At 42.5% G+C, this 23917-nt stretch overlaps 1 protein-coding gene across 1 annotated transcript in view; it reads right to left on the bottom strand.

Moving 5' to 3' along the window:
• PLXND1 (plexin D1) overlaps positions 1–23917 on the bottom strand; it is a 240597-nt gene that overhangs the window by 106906 nt on the left and 109774 nt on the right. Inside the window, exons 7-8 of the mRNA XM_082265543.1 lie at positions 22231–22339; positions 20204–20300 (exon numbers count right to left, since the gene is read on the bottom strand). Coding sequence (XP_082121669.1) covers positions 20204–20300; positions 22231–22339 — 206 coding nt within the window. The remainder of the gene's footprint in view (positions 1–20203; positions 20301–22230; positions 22340–23917) is intronic.

A 23917-nucleotide genomic window follows, 5' to 3' on the forward strand; every position in this document is an offset into this window, starting at 1 on the left:
CACTGATGGGCACTGACTGGCAGCACTATGGGCACTGATTGTGGGCATTGATGGGGGGCACTGATGGCGGGCACTGTGGGCACTGATGGGGGGCAATTTGTGTATGTTTTTTTACCTTGCAGTAATCAGGGCACTGGTGATCAGTGCCCTGATTACATTCCTGTGTGTCCCCGGCGGCTGAGCAGCTCTCCTCCTTCCTCACACTGCAGGCTCCGTGTGAGGAAGGAGCGCCGGCGATGAGAGATGATCTCATATGTTTACATATGAGATCATCTCTCATTGGACGGTCCGATCGCGTGGTGAATGGCCGCTGTGATTGGCCATTCACCACGATCTGTGATCGGCTGTGTCCAAGGGACACGGCCGACACAGATTTTCCCCGATGCGCGTTCGCGGGAGCGCGCGGGGAGACTCTTTCTGGGAGGCCGTTTAAAAAAAAACGGCCTCCCGAAAATTCAAGTCCGCGCTGCAGCCGTATATAGGCTGTAGCGCGGATGGGAAGCGGTTAATATACAAAAAAATATTATATATTGTTTTAGGGTAATTTACTATATTTTTAAAAACTGTACTCAAGCAGGTGGCTTACAGACAAATTACTGAAATTTGAAGTTACAATATAAATTCAAACCAGTAATTTCACAGTAAATGAATAAATAATAAACCATTAATTAATGTATTATTTTGCTTGATTAAAAAAGTACCTTTTCAGCAGCAGCAGCAGCAGATTCTCCCTTTTAACTGTGTGGGAAAAACATGGGATTATGGGTAAACTTTATACTCATAAAATCATGTTTTTTCCTTGTGGTTAAGAGGGCCGGGCTGGAAGGGAGCATTTGTCTTTTAGACCCATCCCCCTTCTATGACACTGCAGTGAGAGGAGAGCCTCCACTGCCACATTTTTATTGGACAACTTGGACCAATGGTGCTTTATAGACGCCTAAGTAGAACCTTCAGGGCCCCGGTGCAAGAAACCATAAAGGGCCCCCCAGACCCCCTGGCCAGGGCCCTTCCCTTCAAGCCTGGGGCTCTTACCTTTGATCCTGGGGCCCTTTACTCTAGTTGCGGGGCCCTTTATTATGGTCCCGCAGTGGGACCCTTTCACAAGTTCTGCAGTGGGCCCCCTTCCTGCCATCTTGGGGGGCCTCCCCACGGTGGTGGAATGCCAGGGCCCGGTCACAAGTGTGACCTTTGAGATCCTGGAAGTTCACCCACTGGTGTAGTTTTTATTTTATGGTATTTTAATTGTATTATTTTTTATCTTTTTATTTTATTTTTTTACAATGTCACTGACTATGACTCTGTCCATTCAGAAAAGGAAGGAGCTGGTAAGTTACATATTTACCGACTCCTTCCTGGTTCTCTATTGTGACACATCCCCTGCAACAGCCGGCAGGAGAGGGGAGGAGGAAGCCGGCAGCACAGTGGGGGAGATCAGGGGAGCACACAGGGGCCCAGAGACAGCAGAACACAATTGAACTGGATAGGAGGAGTGGCGGGGGCAGCATACAGAGGAACCAATCTCCTCCATTTTCCTCCTGCAGCTACAGGAGGAAAAAGGAGGACAGTGATTTCTCTACATGCTGCCCCCGCCGCCCCTCCTATCCAGGTGTACAGGGGAGCCACACAGGCCCCCTGGAGCATGGGGCCCGTTTGCAATTGCGACCCCTGCAACCCCTGTAGTTACGCCTCTGGTGCTTCACCATTGGTCCAAGGCTCCAAGCTGTCCATTGAGCTCAGTGCCTCTGACAAGAAATCAGAGACACTGTGAGCTCATCCTCTCAGTCCGACAGGCCGTGCAAAGAGCCCTGTATCTCCAGGACCATAGGTGACCAGTGTTGAGGAAGGACTGCAGGTACCTACCTCCCAAATTTGGGGTCTCTCTGACCCCCAGTTCGTCGACCTACAAACCTTGAAGCTCGATCAGTTTTTTTTTTTCTGTTCATGGCTCTGCCTCCCCTGACTTCACGTCCCCTGTGCTGTGCAGGCGATCAAAACCCTTATCAACATTGATGACATCACTGGTTGTCAGGATGCCGGTGGCTGGAGGGCTGCAACGGCGCACAATACAAACCTGTGGCTTTGTGTAACTAAAAGGCAGGCTTGGTCCACCTGCCGGCTTGTATATATTTTTATGCATTTTGCAAAGGCACCCCTGAAGAAACCTCAAGGCACCCCAAGGTGCCTGGGCACCCTGGTTGAAAAACGCTGGCATAGAGAAGAACATGGTATGTAATGAAAAACAGAAAGGTTGTATTCATTAAGTTCATAAGCAGGTAGATGAGGGGGGGGGGGGGGAGGGCAGGAGAGGAACAAATATAAGCAGATTAAACTCCAGTTTCAAAACCTTTGGATTATATAAAGAGTAAATCTGCGCAAACAGGGAAAACAAATAAAGTACCAGCAGCTGTACACAATCTAGACTCCAGCGGTCCGATCCGGTCCGCCTGTCTGTTTTTCAGGCGGACCAGATCGGATGCTCCATTCACCCCTATGGAGCAGCAGATGTCAGCGGTGACACGTCCGTTGACATCTGATTCGATACGATCTGCCAAATACAGACGGATGATAACCCTATTTTCCATCCGTCTTAAGGATCAGATGAAAACGGACAGGCGGTCCGTTCTCATCCGATTCCCCATAGAGGAGAGCCAAGCTTTGACAGCTCCGTATCCGCACAGTAAGCGGAGAAGGATCTGTCATCCGCCTGCTCAACGGGGATCGACGGATCGATCCCCGCTGAGCAAAAAACAGAGTCCGCCCGTGTGAAAGGACCCTGATCCAAAATAAAAAAACAAAAGTGCAGCGCTAATTATTAATTGATACATTGAAGCTGTTAAAGTCCATACAATACCAGTCCCATTAAAGTGCTTTAACAACTTGCTAACCACCAGCACATACACTGTGCCAGGTCGGCTCTGTCCTGCGAAACAACGTAACTGTACGTCGCGGGACCGTGCGCCATTCGCCACAGGGGAAGCCAATCGGCGGGTCCAGCGGCCGCGATAGCTCCCCGTGGAGTCAGAACGGCGGTCTGCTGTTGTAAACACAGCAGACCGCTGTTCTGTCTGTAATGAACACAGGGATCCCGTGTTCCTCTTATTTAGGAACACAGGTCTTTGCATTCATTCAGTAAATACATCCCCCCACAGTTAGAAAGCACCCCCTATGGACACATTTAACCCTTTGATCGCCTTTATTCCCTGCCAGTGTCATTAGTACAGTAACATTGCATATTTTTAGCACTGATTACTGTAGTAATGTCACTGGTCCCCCCAAAAGTGTCAAAAATGTCAGTTAGGGGTCCGATCTGTCCGCCGCAATGTCGCAGTCCTGCTAAAAAACACTGATTAGTAGTAAAAAAAATTATAAATAAAAATGACATAAATCTTTCCCCTAGTTTGTAGACGCGGTAACTTTTGCGCAAACCAATCAAAATATGCTTTTTGGGATTTTTTTTAAACAAAAATATGTAACAGAATACAAATTGGCCTCAAATGATGAAAAAATTTGATTTTCACATTTTTATTTTTTTTTGGGGGGAATGTTATATAGCAGAAAGTGAAAAATAGAAAAATATTGTTTTTCTTTCAAAATTGTTGCTCTCTTTTTGTTTATAGCGCAAAAAATAAAAAAAAATCGCACAGGTGATCAAATACCACCAAAAGGAAGCTCTATTTGGGGGGGGGACATCCATTCTATTTAGGTACAGCATCGCGCGACCCCGCAATTGTACATTAAAATAACGCAGTGCCGAATCACTAAAACATGGCCTGGTCATTAAGGGGGGTAAATCTTAATGGGGAAAAAATAAAAATCGCAGAGGTGATCAAATACCACCATAAGAAAGCTCCATTTGTGGGGAAAAAAAGGACGTCAATTTTAATTGTCTGTTAAAGTAACACAATGCCGAATTGCAAAAAATGGCCGGGTCAATAAGGGGGAAAATCTTCCGGTGCAGAAGTTGTTAAAATATTTTGATCGCCATGAAAGCCAGGCAACTAGCATTTAAAGAAAAATGATGAGTTTTCCTTTAAGACTCCTGCATGTTCACCCAGTGCAAAATGTTGGGTATGAGGGTGGATTTAACCTTGCACGTCCTGGGGTGAGTTCAGCTGATCTGGGATATTTTTATCCCTTGGTGACCTTAAAGTAAGGAAGAGAAGAGCCTGGGGGCAAAGGAGAAGGAGAGCGATCACATGGCCGGTGGGAACGCAGGCACACGCTGACATCCCGCACCATGTGTTTTGCCCGCAGCAGCCGGGGGGGGGGGGGGGGGGCATCAGGTCAGGCCGGCAAATAGACGCTGACTCAGCAGAGTCACAGCGCATTCAGTCTTAGAAGGGTTAAAGTAAAGCTGAGCCCTGCCAGCTGTTGTACGATGAGCCCGGCGTGCCCTGCGGGCGCACAGCATGCATATAGGAGAACTCCCGTCCAATTAAATAGCCGGGAGTGTTTGAAAAGTAAGTTGCTGAACTTACTAAATATAACCGATGAATGATTTTATCTCCTTTTCTTCTTATATGAAAGTACAGAGAGTCTGACACCCTCACAGGCTAAGGGGCCTATTTAAAAAAAAATAAAAATAATTAGCTTAGCCATTCGTCTACTAAAACTAGCAGAACATTCGTTTTGTGCTAATTGGGCAAAAACGATCGCTCTTTATTTTTACTTTTTGCTCTTTAGCTTATGTTCTCTTCTTTTAACCTCTTCTGGACCGGGCCTTTTTCTGACACTTATTGATAACAAGTTAAAAATCATTTTTTTTTTGCTAGAAAATTATTTAGAACCCCCAAACATTATTTATGTATATATATATATATATATATATATATATATATATATATATATATATATATATATATATATAAATAAATAATTAATTAATGTTTGGGGGTTCTAAATAATTCTCTAGCAAAAAAAAAAAAAAACAGATAGATATATATATATATTTCTATATCTATATTTATATATATATATATATATATATATATATATATATATATATCAGTTATCTTTTTTTTGCTAGAAAATTATTTAGAACCCCCAAACATTATTTATATATATATATATATATATATATATATATATATATATATATATATATATATATATATGTTTGGGGGTTCTAAATAATTTTCTACCAAAATAAACTAAATATATATATATATATATAGATTATTTAGAACCCCCAAACATATATCTATATATATATAGATATATATATATCTATATATATATATATATATATATATATATATAATGTTTGGGGTTCTAAATAATCTATATATATATATATTTAGTTTTTTTTTTGCTAGAAAATTATTTACAACCCCTAAACATTATTTATATATATATATATATATATATATATATATATAAATAAATAATGTTTGGGGGTTCTAAATAATTTTCTAGCAAAAAAAAAACAAAAAAAAAACTGATGTGTATATATATATATATATATATATATATATATATATATATATATATATATATATTTATTTAGCAGAGACCCTAGAGAATAAAATGGAGATCATTGCAATATTTGTTATCACACCGTATTTGCGCAGTGGTCTTACAAACACAATTTTTTTTAAATAAAAAATTAGAAAAAAACAGTAAAGTTAGTCCAATTTTTTTCTATAATGTGAAAGATAATGTTACGCCGAGTAAATAGATACCTAACATGTCATGCTTCAAAATTATGCACGCTCGTGGAATGGTGACAAACATTGGTACGTAAAAATCCCCATAGGTGGTGTTTTAAAAATTTCTACAGGTTACCAGTTTAGAGTTACAGAGGAGGTCTACGGCTCAAATTATGGCTCTCAGTCCAACGATCGCGGCGATATCTCACATGTGTGGTTTGAACACAGTTTACATATGTGGGCGGGACTTGCGTATGCGTTTTTGCTTCTGCGGGGCTTCGCTATCTTACATGAGAGTCTGCATTAGAGTCCTCCCTTATATGAGAGTCCCCATCAGGGTCCCTCCTTACATGAGAGTCCCCATCCGAGTCCCTTCTTACATGAGAGTCCCCATCAGAGTCCCTTCTTACATGAGACCCCATCAGAGTCCTTCCTTGCATGAGAGACCCCATCAGAGTCCCACCTTACACAAAAGGCCCCATCAGAGTCCCTCCTCACATGAGAATCCCCATCATACTCCCTCTTTACATGAGAGTCTGCATCAGAGTCCTCCCTTACATGAGAATCCCCCCATGAGAGTCCCCATCAGAGTCCCTCCTCACATGAGAGTCCCTAACAGAGTTCCTCCTCACATGAGAGTCCCCATCAGAGTCCCTCCTCACATGAGAGTCCCCATCAGAGTCCCTTCTCACACAAGAGTCCCCCTCAGAGTCCATTAGGAGTCCTCATCGAAGCTCCCCTTACATGAAAGTTCCAATCAGAGTCCCAACTTACATCAGAGTCCCCCATTACATGAGAGTCCCCATCAGAGTACCCCCTTATATGAGAGTCCCCATCAAAGTCCCTTCTTACATGAGAGTCCCCATCAAAATACCTCCTTTCATGAGAGTCCCCATCAGAGTCCTCCCTTACATGAGAGTAGCCATCAGAGTCCCTTCCTACATGGGAGTACCCATCAGAGTCCCTCCTTACATGAGAGTCCCCATCAGAGTCCCTCCTCACATGAGAGTCCCCATCAGAGTCCCTCCCTACATGAGAGTCCCCATCAGAGTCCTGCCTCACACAAGAGACCCCCTCAGAGTCCATTAGGAGTCCTCATCAAAGCCCCCATCACATGAGAGTTCCTATCAGAGTCCCAGCTTACATCAGAGTCCCAATCAGAGTACCCACTTATATGAGAGTTCCCATCAAAGTCCCTTTTTACATGAGAATCCCTATCAATATATCAATATAACTCCTTTCATGAGAGTCTCCATCAGACTCCCCCCTTAGATGAGAGTATGCATCAGAGTCCCTCCTTATATTACAGTCCCCATCAGAGTCTATACTTAGATGAGAGTCCCCATCACAGAGTCCCCCCCCCCCCCCCCCCCTTACATCAGAGGTCTGGATAAAATCCAGCAGCGCGTTAGATTTGGCACACAGGTTGTAGTTTGGAGATCCCTGACATTTATTTTTGCTCCAGTCACATTTGTCACCCCTGAAGGTCCCCACAAGGACCGACACACAGAGAGCTCTGACTGCGCTGCAACTCTTTTCATGTAGATGCAGCTGGAACCGCGAACTTCCATCTTATAAAGGTCACTCGCTATATGAGAAATGAATACAGAAGGGCTGGGAATATCCCCGGCGGTACACAAACAGTTCTCATGATCCCGACCCGGCGTCTCTCCATCTGTGAGAAGGAAAAATGCCGACATTTCACCGCAAACAACGCCGACCCTTCCCAGAGACACGGCGTGACTTAAAGAGCGACTCCACCCAAACAGCTAAATAACCACAGGAGATTCTTCTACTCTACACATTATATGTAAAATAATATACACCTCATCCATCCAACCCTACTACACTATGTATATGACACTATACTATATATACAGCATGTACAATATATACTATACTATACAGCATATACAATATATACTATTCTATACTATACTATACAGCATATACAATATATACTATACTATACTATACAGCATATACAATATATACTATTCTATACTATACAGCATATACAATATATACTATACTATACTATACTATACAGCATATACAATATATACTATTCTATACAGCATATACAATATATACTATACTATACAGCATATACAATATATACTATACTATACTATACTATACAGCATATACAATATACTATACAGCATATACAATATATACTATACTATACAGCATATACAATATATACTATACTATACAGCATATACAATATATACTATACTATACAGCATATACAATATACTATACAGCATATACAATATATACTATACTATACAGCATATACAATATATACTATACTATACTATACTATACAGCATATACAATATACTATACAGCATATACAATATATACTATTCTATACTATACAGCATATACAATATACTATACAGCATATACAATATATACTATTCTATACAGCGTATACAATATATACTATACTATACAGCATATACAATATATACTATTCTATACTATACAGCATATACAATATACTATACAGCCTATACAATATATACTATACTATACAGCATATACAATATATACATATATACTATTCTATACTATACAGCATATACAATATATACTATACTATACTATACTATACTATACTATACTATACTATACTATACTATACTATACTATACAGCATATACAATATACTATACAGCATATACAATATATACTATTCTATACTATACAGCATATACAATATACTATACAGCATATACAATATATACTATACTATACAGCATATACAATACTGTATTCAATATATTCTCTACTATATGGCATATACAATATATATACTATATCATAACATATTTAATATATACTATACAGTATTCAATATATACTCTACTATATGGCATATACTATATATATATATATATATATATATATATATATATATATATATATATATATATATATATATATATATATATATACACATATACACACACTATACCATAAAGTATTCAATATATACTATACAGCCTATACAATATATACATTATACGGCATATACACTATACTATACTTCACAACATATACAATATACACTATACTATATGGCATATACAATATACAACATATACAATATACAGTATACTTTACTATACAGTATTCAATATATACTCTACCATATGGCATATACAATATATATATATACTATAAAGTATTCAATATATACTATACTATACATCATATACAATATACTATACAGCCTATACAATATCTATTATACGGCATATACAATATACTATACAACATATACAATATACACTATACTTTACTATACAGTATTCAATATATACTCTACTATATAGCATATACAATATATACACTATGGCATATACAATATATACTATACCGTGTTCAATATATACTATACAGCATATACAATATATACTATACGGCTTGTACAATGTACTTTACAACATATACAATATACAGTACACTGGACTATATGGCATATACAATATATTATAGACAATATACTATTCTCAATGACATATACCATTGGCCTCCAAACTGTGGCCCATTGCCTACCTTTTTCCAGCCCTTGGGGCCAGTGTTAATTTTGGCAGCAAATTTCAATTTAGTTTTAGTCTTAGTCTTAGGACTAAAATGGCATTTTAGTTTTAGTCCTATTTTAGTCTTCTGCAAGTGTTTTAGTTTTAGTCATATTCAGTCGACTAAAACTCCAGTATATTTTAGTCGACTAAAACGCCCTACATTTTAGTCGACTAAAACTCATTTTAGTCATCTATAATCGAATGGGTGTAGTTCAATTGTAATTTGTAATGCATTATTTAAGCATTTCTCTACAATTTCCAAACTCATTATATACTACTGCTGGTCCTGGAGTGAAAAATCTAATATGTTATTATTTATGCTTTGAGCATGCACCAGTGTTCATTTTTGGCAGCAAATTTCGATTTAGTTTTAGTTATAGTCTTTTGACTAAAATGCAATTTTAGTTTTAGTCGTATTTTAGTCATCTGAATTGTGTTAGTCGACGAAAACGTTTTAGTTGGTTTTAGTCGACGAAATTAACACTGCTTGGGGCACCATTCCTCCCACTGACATTAACAATTGGGGATAATTCCTGTTCAATTAAAGTGATTGTAAAGTCTCATGGTTTTTTTTTTAAATATTAAATAACAAACATGTTACACTTCCCTCCTCTGTGCAGTTGGTTTTGCACAGAACAGCCCGGATCCTCCTCTTCTCAGGTCCCTTCACTGCGCCTGGCCCCTCCTTCCTGTTAAGTGCAGCTTGCTATGGGGGGCACCCGGGCCGAGCTGCAGCTCAATATGTCCATTTAGACAGGGAGCTGCCATTCGGCCCCCGCCCCCTCTCTATCCTGATTGGCAAACTGACTTTGATTGACAGCAGCGGGATCCCACGGCGCCACTGCTGTATCTCAGCCAATCAGGAGGTAGAGTTCAGGACGGCCTGAGGGACTCGTGGACACTGCTGGACAGAGAGTGGGCTCAGGTAAGTATTAGGGGCGGCTGCTACATACTTTTCATCTTAGTGCATAGAATGCATAAAGATACAACTCCTGTAAGCTTTGGCAATAAACCTGGAAGCTATTTGGCTTCTCTGCAGAAATGTGACAAATTTTGCACTCTCCAGCTTTAGTACATAAACCCCTTAGGCTGCATTCACATGTCAGCGTATGGATCGCGGGCAGAATCGCCGCGATTCCGCCCGCGATCCGGAAATCATTGCAAATCGCGGGACGCCTGTGCGTTGCCCATGATTTGCAATAGCACCCCAAACGCTGAGCGATGTTGCCGCAATTTCCGCCTGCCGAATCGCGGTAACATTGCGCAAAAAAAAATCGCGGGACGCATTACGCTCCAAAGAAGCTCTTGTACTTTTTTGGGCGTAATGTGTCCCGCGATTTTTTTTGCGCGATGTTACCGCGATTCGGCAGGCGGAAATCGCGGCAACATCGCTCAGCGTTTGGGGTGCTATTGCAAATCACGGGCAACGCACAGGCGTCCTGCGATTTGCAATGATTTCCGGATCGCGGGCAGAATCGCGGCGGTTCTGCCCGCGATCCATACACTGACATGTGAATGCAGCCTTAGTGCTCTGAATTGATTGAGACAAGTACACACTACAGAGGGATATACTTTGTTTACAGGCCTACACCTACAGGCACAATCCCGGTATCATTCTTTGCAGCCGGCGATCCCCTTTCAGGCAGAAGTGATCCGAATGGTTAATTCACTTTTGCAGGTGGCGGAAGGGGGTCCCACACCCCTCTCTCCGCTGCCTCTCCCGGGCCCTCCGGTCCCATCGCGGAGGCCAGAAACAATGAAGCCGGTGGCGATGGCTGCCTGGGACAGAGAGAGAGGAACTGGCGTCGTTCCCCTCTCTGCAGCAATCGGACCGATCTGTGTCTGATCGGCTGCATTGGGGGCCAGAGGAGAGATTTGGGGTCTAATAGACCAAATCTCTCCATAAAGAGGACCTGTCATGCTATCACAAGGGATGTTGTTCATACTTTGTGATAGCAATAAAGTTTGTACAAAAAAAATGTTTTATTTAAAAAAGAAAAAAAATTTTATAAAATAAATAAATAATAAAAAAATGAAATATTGTGTAGAGCACCCTCGTCTCACCGTGCTTACGCGGAAAAGCGAATGCATACGTTACTCCTGCACGCATATGTAAATGGTGATCGCACCACACATGTGAGGTACTGTCGCGAACGTCAGAGCGAGAACAATAATTCTAGCACCCGACTTCCTGTGCCACTCTAAACTGGTAACCTGTAAAGGCGTTAAAAGCTTCGCCTATGGAGAATTTTAAGCATCGTACTTTGCCGCCATTCCACGGGCAGACGCAATTTTAAAGCGTAACATGTTAGGTACTTATTCACTCGACGTAACATCTTTCACATTATACAAAAAAAATTTGGCTAACTTTACTGCTTTGTTTTTTTTTTTATTCATGAATGTGTTTTTTTCTCACAAAAAATTGCATTTAAAAAAATGCAGCGCAAATACCGTGTGACATAAAAAAATTGCAACACACACCATTTTATTCTCGAGGGTCTCTGCTAAAAAAAAAAAATATATATATATATATATATATACATATATTTTAAAGCGTGACATGCTAGGTATCTATTCACTTGACGTAACATCATCTTTCATATTATACAAAAAAATTGGGCTAACTTTACTGTTTTGTTTTTTTTTTTGTTTTAATGAATGTTTTTTTTTTCCCAAAAAATTGCGTTTTAAAAATTGCTGCACAAATGCTGTGTGACATAAAAAAATTGCAACACACACCATTTTATTCTCTAGGGTCTCTGCAAAAAAAAAAAAAAAAAAAAATATATATATATATATATATATATATTTTAAAGCGTGACATGCTAGGTATCTATTCACTTGACGTAACATCATCTTTCATATTATACAAAAAAATTGGGCTAACTTTACTGTTTTGTTTTTTTTTGTTTTAATGAATGTTCTTTTTTTTCCCCAAGAAAATTGCGTTTGAAAAATTGCTGCGCAAATACTGTGTGACATAAAAAATTGCAACACACACCATTTTATTCTCTAGGGTCTCTGCTAAAAAAAAAATATATATATATTTTTATATATATATATATATTTTTTTTTTTTTCGCTCCTACACATAAAAATCTACTTTTTTTTTGCTAGAAAATTGCTTAAAACCCCCAAACATTATTATATATATATATATATATATATATATATATATATACACACACACATACATATATAAAATAATGTTTGGGGATTCTAAGAAATTTTCTAGCAAAAAAAAAAGTTGATTTTTACATGTATGAGCGAAATGTCAGAATAGGTTTGGGAAGGAGGTGGTTAAGTAATAAAGCAATTTTCACCCCTCTCAGCTCCCTATGTATGTTGCTCTGTCAGACCACCCGGTATAATAAAAATGATGATCCTCATGTCCGAAGCCATCTGTGGATGGGAAGGAAACAACACATCAGTCAGACGTGGCGGGATGTATCGGAGAATATATATGGCCGCTTCCTGTCATCTGTACATGAACAGCCCATTCGCATGTCAGCGGGCCGAGAGGAAAAAAACAGGACATTTCTCAGCTGGCGGGTCTAATGCAGCAGATAATTACATAATGAGTTTTCTGGACATCTCGTCTAATTAAAGGCTGAGAGTGCACGGTAAAACCAGATTCAATTTCAAGGCCGGTACAGGGGCTGTTTAATGGGATTACGGCGGAGTCCTCGCGGTTCAGGTAGTGCCTTTATTAGGCTGTGTGCGTGCAATCACCTTCCTAACACGAAGGCCGGGGGATAATGGGCGATGTATTATCGTCTCTGTGTACAGAGGAGTGTCTCTTAAAGGCAACCTGTTAGGATAGGAATAGGAGGGCTGCCATTGCTCAGCTGTTATGGAAGACGAAGATGACAACCTTCAAAAAGTGTTGTGGTTGTTCAGTCGTTTCCGACTCTTCATGACTTCATGGACCATAGCGCGCCAGGTGTTTCTGTCCTACACAGTCTCCCGGAGCTTGCTTACCTTCATGTTCATTGTTTGGATGATGCTATCTATCATTTTTTCTGTCGTCCTCTTCTCCTTTTTCCTTCCATGTTTCCCAGCATCCGGGTCTTTTCCAATGAGTCCTCACTTCGCATTAGGTGGCCAAAGCATTTGAGTTTCAGCTTCAGAATCTCTCCTTCCAGTGAATATTCAGGGTTGATTTCCTTCACGATTGACTGGTTTGATCTTCTTGCCGTCCAAGGGACTTTTAAGAGTCTTCTCCAACACCATCGTTCAAAAGCATCAATTCTTCGGCATTCAGCCTTCCTTATGGTCCAACTTTAACAGCCATAGGTTACTACTGGGAATATCATAGCTTTGACTATATGGCACTCTGTCGGTAGAGTGATGTCTCTGCTTTTTATAATGTTGTCTAGGTTTGCCATTGCTTTCCTCCCAAGAAGCAAACGTCTCTTAATTCCACGTCTACAGTCGCCGTCTGCCATGATCTTGGAGCCTAGGAAGATAATATCTGATGATCCTCATGTCCGATAAAATCTGTAACTGTTTCCATTTCTTCTACTTCTATTTGCCAAGGAGTGATGGGGCCGGTTGCCATAATCTTAGTTTTTGTGAAGCCCAATTTCAGGCCAGCTTTTGCGCTCTTCTCTTTCACCTTCTTTAATCTCCCTAGCGGTATTCCCGAGTGTGGCTCAGGGTTAATTTTTAGTACCAAAAGGATGATTCTCGGGATTACCCGAGTATGATTCTCAGGGCTTTTTTTCTCAGAGAATAGGTGCAGGTACTCCCCCCTTCTGAGTCACCCCTTGTCTCCACCCACTACCCACCTCCGAGCGCTGTCCTTTGGTTCCACCCTCTACCACCCACCAGTACCCCCCCCCCCCCTTTTATAGAATACAAAACCAAGTATCATGTTGTGGTTCTAGGTAATTCGTATGGAATTTGTAATGATAACTAGAAAAGCAGTAAAATAGATCCCCTGGAATCAGCAACAATAGACCCCTCCCCCCAACAATAGATCCCCTCAGCAACAATAAATTTTCCCCTGCAACAATCGCCCCCCCAATAAATCCTCCCCTGCAACAATAGACCCTCCCCAACAACAATAGCCCCCCAGCAACAATAGTTCCCCCAAACAACAATAAATCCTCCACTGCAACAATAGCCCCACCCACAACAAAATGCCCTCCAGCAACAATAGATCCCCCAGCAGCCAGCATCAATAGGCCCTTCAGCTCACCCCACTGACCCCAGCACCCCTTTGCCATTGCATACATTCAGACTGGAGGTGCCGGACCTGCGTTCCCCCGCATTCCCACTGAAAAAAAGCCCTGATGATTCTGGGGTAATCTCGGGATTACCCCAGAATCATACTCACCTTCCCTGCGATCCCCCGCCATCCTCCCCCGCCATTTTGCAGCCATCCTCACACTCTCTCCCCACTCTGTGCTCTGCAGATGCCAGCACTTGACTTCCGGTTCCCTCCCTGCGAGCGTTGCGACGCAGGGGGGTGGAACCGGCGGCAATTTCAAAAATGTAAATACACCAAATGAGATGATAGAAAGCTGTGATCGGATTACACTGTATCATCCAATCTCACCACAGGATTTCACCTGGTGACTTTTCCAGTGCCCTGCCTGTGCTTTTCCAGTTCTTTGTGCCTGGAAAATAGAGAACGACCATGGCGTCCAAAAAGCGTTTTTTTTTTACACAAAAGCGTTTTTAGAGGAACTGGAAAACAGCGACAGCGAAACAGAGTTACTTGAAGAACTGAGCGATAGCAATTTGTGGGAAAATTCGTCATCAGGTACTGAAAGTGACGACAGCGACGATTCTGATGTCGCTTTCTGGCACATAGCTTGTGGAATTTGGGAAGTACATCAAATGATTCTTCAGAATTTCCAACAGAGCGATGTGCCAGAAAGAGACATCAGAATCATCGCTGTCGTCACTTTCCGTACCTGATGACAAATTTTCCCACCAATTGCTATCGCTCAGTTCTTCAAGTAACTCCGTTTCGCTGTTGCTGTTTTCCAGTTCGTCTAAAAGCGCTTTAGCGCAAAAAGAACGCTTTTTGGACGCCATGGTCGTTCTCTATTTTCCAGGCACAAAGAACTGGAAAAGCACAGGCAGGGCACTGGAAAAGTCACCAGGTGAAATCCTGTGGTGAAATGGGATGATACAGTGTAATCCGATCACAGCTCATCTTGGTGTATTTACATTTTTTAGATTGCCGCCGGTTCAACCCCCCTGCGCCGCAACGCTCGCAGGGAAGGAAACCGGAAGGCAAGTGCCGGCATCGGCCGAGCACAGAGCGGTAGGAAGGCGGGGGGGGGGTGGCGGGGGATTGCCAGGGGAAGGTGAGTTTTAAAATATAAAACAACAAATTTCCATGCAAAACAATGTACCGTTTTTAGCACAGAAATCCGGACATAATCAGACTGTCAGGGAGGTTAAAGCGGTTGTACACCCAAAAAAAAAAAAAAACCTGCAAGACAAAGGCATAATGAGCTAGTATGCATCGCATACTAGCTCATTATGTATTACTTACCTTAGAACGAAGCCCCGACACAGACCCCCGGACATCGCTGTGATTGGCCGGAGCCGTGATGACGTCACTCCCACGCATGCGCGCTGGAGTGATTTTCCGGCAAGCTCCCGGCAAGGAAGACTGGAGGTCCCCCCGGACCTTCAGAGCGCATGCGCCGCTCGCGTGAGCGGCTGCATGCACTGCAAATATCTCCTAAACCATGCCGGTTTAGGAGATATTAATTGTACCTACAGGTAAGCCTTATTATAGGTCTTATTATAGGCTTACCTGTAGGTAAAAGTGTCAAAAAGTGGGATACTACCGCTTTAAGAGACGCTTTAGTTCTTCTTCACTTTCTGCCATTAGTGTGGTATCGTCTGCATATCTCAGGTTGTTGATATTTCTCCCTGCGATCTTAATTCCGGCTTGTGATTCATCAATCCTGGAATTTCGCATGATGTACTCTGCATATAAGTTAAAGAAGTATGGTGACAATATACATCCTTGCCGTTCTCCTTTCTCAATTTTGAACCAGTCTGTTGTTCCATGTCCTGTTCTAACTGTTGCTTCTTGACTTGCATACAAGTTTTTCAGAAGACAGGTGAAGTGGTCTGGTATTCCCATTTCTTTCATTATTTGCGACATCCAGGGCTGGGTCTATTATGGGTTCCGCTGGGTCCATTGGACCCAGGCAGAACTTGAAGAGGGCAGCAAATTGACTCCCAAGATTTTTTTTCTAGCAGTTTTGTGTGTCATCAGTTTGTGGCACGTTACCGGCGGCATTTACCCCTCTCACACTGCCGCCCGTGGTGCAAACTGATGAGTATGAGGAGGCGGAGTGTCTCCTTTGAGGAACGTCATGTGACCGTGGCATGCGCAATTAAGTCAGACATCAGTGCACTCCAACTCACACAGGGCAGGCTGGATCTTCTAGGGCGGTGGGCACTGCAGACACAGGAGTGACAGGAGGACTGAGGACAGACAGCGGGTGTTTGGTGGACCGGTCCGGTGGTGAGTTATGGAAGAAGATAACAGTATATACTGTATAATATACAGTATAATATTTTCTAAATGTTATATTCAGTGCTTTAAGTGGCCCAAAAGAGGTGCCGGTACTCTATTATAGCCTATAAATTTTGTTGCCCCACCCCACATCAGGGTCCCAACAGAGCACCCCCCCCCCCCCCTGGCCTGGGCTGGGACTCCGAAGCAGGGGGACTCACTGGTGGTGACTGGTCTGGCTTTGGAGTGGGAAATATTCTTGGGGAAGGGGGGGCAATTGAGGGCACAGATGTCCAAAATGAGTGTACTGGTACGCTAAGGTGCATGGAGAGGTGGCGGTATGCTCAAGAGCCATATTTGGAAGTGGCGGTACTGAGTATCAGTGCATACCGGCCCACTTAAAGCACTGATTATATTTATATAAAACAATGGATGTTGGGGCCCTTTGTTGGGCGTGATTTTTTTTTTCATTCTTGGACCCAGGCAGCACAATGTCTTGGGCCAGCCCTGGCCACATCTTGTTGTGATCCACACAATAGAAGGCTTTACTGTAGTCAATAAAGCAGAAGTAGACATTCTTCTGGAACTCCCTTGCTTTCTCCATGATCCAGCGAATGTTGGCAATTTGATCTCTAGTTCCTCTGCCTCTTGGAAGTCCAGCTTGTACTTGTGGTGGCTCTCGGTTCCGTGCTGCTGAAGCTTAGCTTGTAGAATTTTCAGCATAACCTTGCTAGCGGTTGAGATGAATGCGGTCATACGGAAGTTTGAACATTCTTTGACATTGCCCTTTTCCAAATTTGTTTGCATATTGTGTGCTACAGTGCAGGATAAGACGGATATGCAGCAGAATAAGGGTTAAGGGCCAATTCACACTGACTTGCACTAAAATGCATGCACATTTCCATCCAATGACATACATTTTGTATTTAACGCAATGCAGCGCAGCATTATGGTGTGAACAGGACACATTGGAAATTACGGTTTTTCAGATATCCTTCCCTTGATCTGCGTTTTACAGCTGCGCTAAAATGCACTGATGTGATTTGGCCCTTAGGCTTCATTTAGTGGTTACCTTAGGCCAGTGATGGTGAACCTTGGCACCCCAGATGTTTTGGAACTACATTTCCTATGATGCTCAACTACACTGCAGAGTGCATAAGCATCATGGGAAATGTAGTTCCAAAACATCTGGGGGTGCCAAGGTTCACCATTACCGCCTTAGGCTTATTTTAGGCCTAAAGTGGCTGTAAACCTAAGACATGAAATATGAACAAAGCATATCCCTCTATAGTGTGTACTTTTCTCAATCCAGAGCACTAAGTGTAATTTCTGTCTGCTGCTTCCTTCCTCTGCTATCGGCACGAGTCACTTCTGGCAAGTTTTGCCTTTCGTTTAATTTTAAAGGGTTGACGTTAGGCTGAGTGTTAGGGTAGGAAAGGGGGGCAGATAGGTATTAGGGAGCAGACTAAGGGTTAGAAGGTAAAGGGGGGTAAGTGTTAAAGACTTATTGTAGTTTAAGGGCTAAGAGTCAGGCTTTTGTGTAAAAGGAGGATAGGTGTTAAAGGCGCATTTTGTTAGGCGCATTTTGTTAGGTTTTTTAAGTGTTAAGTATTAGAGTTGGCAAGATGGGTAAGGGGGCAGACTAATGGTAAGGCCCAGGTTAGGTGTGTTAAGGTTGGGCCTTGTGTAAGGGGGGGGGGGGTGTGACAAAGACTACCTTCGTTTTAGGTGTTAGGAAGGTAGAGGGGGCACCTACTTGCTAACTCATAGGTTAAGGGTCATGTGTTTATGAGGGTTAGGTGTGCAGGGCTTATTTTAAGGGTTGGGTTAAAGGGTTGACTTTTAAGGCCAGGGTTTATATGTAAGGGGGGGGTTGGTGTTAAAGGCTCATTTTAAAGGTTTTGTTAGGTGTAAGTGTTAGGAAGGCGGGGGCAACTAAGTATAAGACACAGGTTAAGTGTTAAGATTGGACTGTTGTGGCGGGGGTTAAGTGTTAAAGACTTTGTGTTAAGTATTAGGAAGGTAGAAGGGGCATCTAATTGCTTAGGCACAGATTAAAGGTTATGCATGGAATGTGGTAATGTGTTCAGCGCCAATTTAGGGGTTGGGTTAAATTTTAGGGTCAGAGCTTATGTGTAAATGGGGAGAGGTGTTAAAGGCTTACTTCATAGATTTTGTTAGGTGCTAGAGTTAGAAAGGTGGGGGCAGCTAAGTATAAGGCACAGGTTAAGGGTCATGTGTTAAAGGGGATTAGGTGTTCAGCGCCAATTTAAGGGTTGGGTTTAATTTTAAGGTCAGGGCTTATGTGTAAAGGGGGGGGGGGCGCTGTTAAAGGCTTACTTCAAAGGTTTTGGTAGGTGATAAGTGTTAGGGATAGGAAGCTAGGGGAGGGGGGGGGGCAGCGAAGTATAGGGCACAGGGAAAGGGTTAGTTGTTGAAGGGGATTAGGTGTTCAGCGCCAATTTAAGGGCTGGGTTAAATTTTAAGGTCAGGGCTTATGTGTAAAGGGGGGGGGGGGCGCTGTTAAAGGCTTACTTCAAAGATTTTGGTAGGTGATAAGTGTTAGGGTTAGGAAGCTAGGGGAGGGGGGGGGGCAAGCTAAGTATAGGGCACAGGGTAAGGGTTAGTTGTTCAAGGGGGTTAGGTGTTCAGCGCCAATTTAAGGTCTGGGTTAAATTTTAGGGTCAGGGCTTATGTGTGAAGGGGGGGGGGGGGAGCTGTTAAAGGCTTACTTCAAAGGTTTTGGTAGGTGATAGGTGTTAGGGTTAGGAAGCTAGGGGAAGGGGGGCAGCTAAGTATAGGGCACAGGGTAAGGGTTAGTTGTTGAAGGGGATTAGGTGTTCAGCGCCAATTTAAGGGCTGGGTTAAATTTTAAGGTCAGGGCTTATGTGTATAGGGGTTAGCTGTTAAAGGCTTACTTCAAAGGTTTTGGTAGGTGATAGGGGGGGGGGCAGCTAAGTATAGGCTAAGTATAGGGCACAGGGTAAGGGTTAGTTGTTGAAGGGGGTTAGGTGTTCAATGCCAATTTAGGGGTTGGGTTAAATTTTAGGGTCAGGGCTTATGTGTGAAGGGGGGAGGGGGGGGGGTGTTAAAGGCTTACTTCAAAGGATTTGTTAAGTGTTCGAGGCAGGAAGTAGGGGGGGGCAGCTAAGTTTAAGGCACAGGTTAAGGGTTATGTGTTGAATGGGGTTAGGTGTTCAGTGCCAGTTTAAGGGTTGGGTTAAATGTTGGGGTCAGGGCAGGGTGTTAAGTGTTAGTATGAAGTATAAGGCACAGATTAGGGGTTATGTGTTGAAGGGAGGTGAGGCTATCAGGGCTTACTTCAAGGGTTGGGGAAAGTTTCACTTGTTCTTAGCCCTCCCTCACCAAAAATTTACCAGCACAGAAAAAAATGTATAGACTGTTAGGTTCTGAAGGTTTAACGTATCTCCTGCTGCAAGCAGTAATATTACTGTTTCTTACCTCAACAAAAGAGTCACACCGGGAACTATTGGAGGAACACTTGTGTTGGCTCACACACCAGTTGCAGGGCCAGGCTGATGTCACACAGCTGGTACACCTACAAAAGAAAGAAGATGTGAATGCTGGGAGGCCGCCATCATATCATTGCATCAAGAGTTCAAAAAAAAAAAAAAAAAAAGCAGCCTTGTTGGTCATAAGATCATCTAAAAACAACCCTATACAAGCAAGTGTTTGCCATAATTGGTCCATTTCTAATGTCTTACAGGGTGATAACAAAAGCCCCAGTAACGCGGTATGGCACAGAGTGAATTTCCAACTCTACTGGAAGGATCAACATATGCACACCTCCATCACTTTGGGCAAGGACTGTGGTGGTCCAGAAGCTTGGTTGACTCTTTTAAGGATGGGCAGATATGCAAGAGCCCATTGAGGTGGTTACCCATCTATAGGTACTTTCAAAAAGAATCAAAAAGAATCATAGTTTTGTTTTATACAGATTGCATAAGCTGGGCAATGTCAAGGTGTCACTGAAGATTTGAATTTTTAACTCCATCTCAGTGTCTATACCCCAACAGTCCAAACTGCGCCCACTTTTTTTGCTTTGGTGTCGCAGTGCATAATGCAAAGCACAATGGAGGGTCCACTCAAATCGGAATGACCTCCAAGTACACCTACCCTTAATTTGAAATTTACTATTGTTCTGCCCATATAATAATGAAGCCAATCAAAACATTCATGACATTTTTAAACCCCTATTAGGTGATACATATGTGAATGCAGAATGTATGTTGGTTGAATGAATTTTGGTGTAGCGTTGACCCCCAGGATAGGTAGAAACCAACAATGGGGCACTATTCCTTCCACTGAAACCAACGGTGGGTTACTATTACTCCCAATGACACCAATGATGGGGCACTATTCCTCCAACTGATGTCAATGATGGGGCACTATACATACTACTGAGATCAATGATGGGGCACTATACATCCTACTGAGATCAATGATGGGGCACTATTCCTCCAACTGACATCAACGATGGGGCAATATTTCTCCTACGGACACCAATGATGGGGCACTATTACTCTTACTGACACCAACGATGGGGCAATAATCCTCTAACTGATACCAATGATGGGGCACTATTCCTCCCGCTGACACCAATGATGGGGTAATATACATCCTACTGAGATCAATGATGGGGCACTATTCCTCCAACTGACACCAACGATGGGGCAATATTTCTCCTACTGACACCAATGATGGGGCACTATTCCTCCCAAAGACACTAATGATGGGGCACCATTCCTTCCACTGACACCAATGGTGGAGCAACAAAAGAAGAAAAAAAGGGGCGCACCAACCTAGTGCATTACCACCAAAAAATGTATTAAAAATATTAATAAGTATACATTATACTCACAAAGCAGGTGTGTATGAACACACATCAACATAATACACATAAAGTCTCCAAGGTAGCCAAGGAACCGCACTGTGTTGAATGGTATGCAGTGTGCTGCATGAGGCTGCTGTGTCTAGGCTGACGCGTTTCAGGGACGAACCCCCTTCCTCAGAGCCAAAAAGAGTTGCTGCCAAAGCTCTGAAGGTATTTTTTGGTTGGCAGACTGTAAACCATTGCTAAAAATCTACAGCCAATCGGTATACAACTCCTTGGACTTGCTGCTGCAGATATTCCCACACTTACTATACCGATTGGCTGTAGATTTTTAGCAATGGTTTACAGTCTGTCAACCAAAATATATATTTTTTTAAATAAAGTTTTTGCCCTTCTTAACCTGAGTAGAGCCTTCTTTGCAACCAATTCCAGGGGTGACCTTTGTGGCACCCCTGCTGCTATTTTTTGTATCTGGTTCATTGGGTTGTCTAGGCTCCCCGGTTGGAATTTGACCGTATGGTAAGTAGAAGCTATGGGAGTACCGCCTTCTAGATTACAAGATCGGACGGTATCTAGTATCCGCAGATTTAGTTTCATGTTTGGTAGCGTTAGAAGCAGTCTGTGATTATCTTACGATGTTTTAGGGTGGATGTTTATGGTCCTCTCACAGTCATATATAACGAAATAGCTTTTGGCAATATGGATCCCTCCAACGGTGACACCAAGGGTGATGTTCACGTGATCTGCCAATGATACAAAATAAGACAAATTTCATTAGTATGTCACTGGGAAGCTCTGTCGAGGTTCACACTGGAAGCAAAATGCCAACTTAATAATGTAACTAGCCGAAGGGATTAATAAAAAGAAATGGTAACACTGTGCAATTTAATGATACAAAGATGAACAATGTTGCAAAACGCTTTTGTTTTGGCATGAACACATGTCAACACTAGCAGTCCTCATATTTGATGCTCGGAAAAAAAAAAAAAAAAAAAGTGTTATTTGCTTGCACATGGTTCCCAATATCCTCTTCTTCTAAATCTTCCAAAATGTATTTTCTAGCACTGCCCTCTTTCTCAAAACCTTATTCATATATTCAGTGGAAAAGAAGAAGGAGGTCGCACAGCACAGAACTGACCAATAGGGGGCTGCGCATATTTTTTCAGATTAATTTGACTGCAATGGCTTCATTATGACTCGGGTTATTCCTTTCATGACCAAAGGCCATAGAATCTTAAACGCCCAGACCATATAAAGCAACATCAATATGTGTCGGGAAGGATTGTGACCGGTGGGGGGTAGAAAATGTCCCGGGTCCGGCATCAGTGAGAATAAACATGGCCTCAGGCTTGTTGGTCAATAAGAGGAGGAATAGTGCCCCATCATTGGTATTCGTGGGAGGAATAGTGCCCCATCATTAATGTCAGTGTCAGGAATCAGGCCCCATCATTGGTGTCAGTGGGAGGAATAGTGTCCCATCATTGGTGTTAGTGGAAGGAAGAGCGCCCTATTACTGGTGTCAGTGGGAGAAATAGTGCCCCATGGTTGGTGTCAGTGGAAGGAATAGTTCCCCATCATTGGTTTCAGTGGGAGAAATAGTATCCTATCATTGGTGTCAGTGGGAGGAATAGTGCCCCCTCATTGGTTTCAGTGGGAGAAATAGTGCCCCATCATTGGTTTGAGTGAGAGAACTAGTGCCCTATCATTGCTGCCAGTGGGAGGAATAATACCCCATCATTGGTGTCAGTGGGAGTAATAGTGCCCCATCATTGGTGTCAGTGGGAGGAATAGTGCCCCATCATTGGTGTCAGTTGAAGGAATAGTACCCCATCATTGCTTTCTGTGGGATTAATAGTGTCCCATCATTGGTGCCAGTGGGAGGAAAAGTGCCCCATCATTGGTGTCAGTGGGAGGAATAGTGCCCCATCATTGGTGTCAGTTGAACTAATAGTACCCCATCATTGCTTTCAGTGGGATTAATAGTGCCCCATCATTGGTGTCAGTGGGAGGAATAGCGCCCCACCCATCATTGGTGTCAGTGGGAAGAATAGCACCCCATCATTGGTGTCAGTGGGAGGAATAGTGCCCCATCATTGGTGTCAGTGGTAGGAATAGTGCCCCATCATTGATGTCAGTGGGAGGAATAGTGCCCCATCGTTGATGTCAGTGGGAGGAATAATGCCCCATCATTGGTGTCAGTGGAAGGAATAGTGCCCCATCATTGGTGTCAGTGGGAGGAATAGTGCCCCATCATTGATGTCAGTGGGAGGAATAGTGCCCCATCATTGATGTCAGTGGGAGGAATAGTGCCCCATCATTGG

Source organism: Pelophylax lessonae, assembly GCF_965119305.1.
Source record: "Pelophylax lessonae genome assembly, chromosome: 8".
In the NCBI taxonomy this organism is placed as follows: domain Eukaryota; kingdom Metazoa; phylum Chordata; class Amphibia; order Anura; family Ranidae; genus Pelophylax; species Pelophylax lessonae.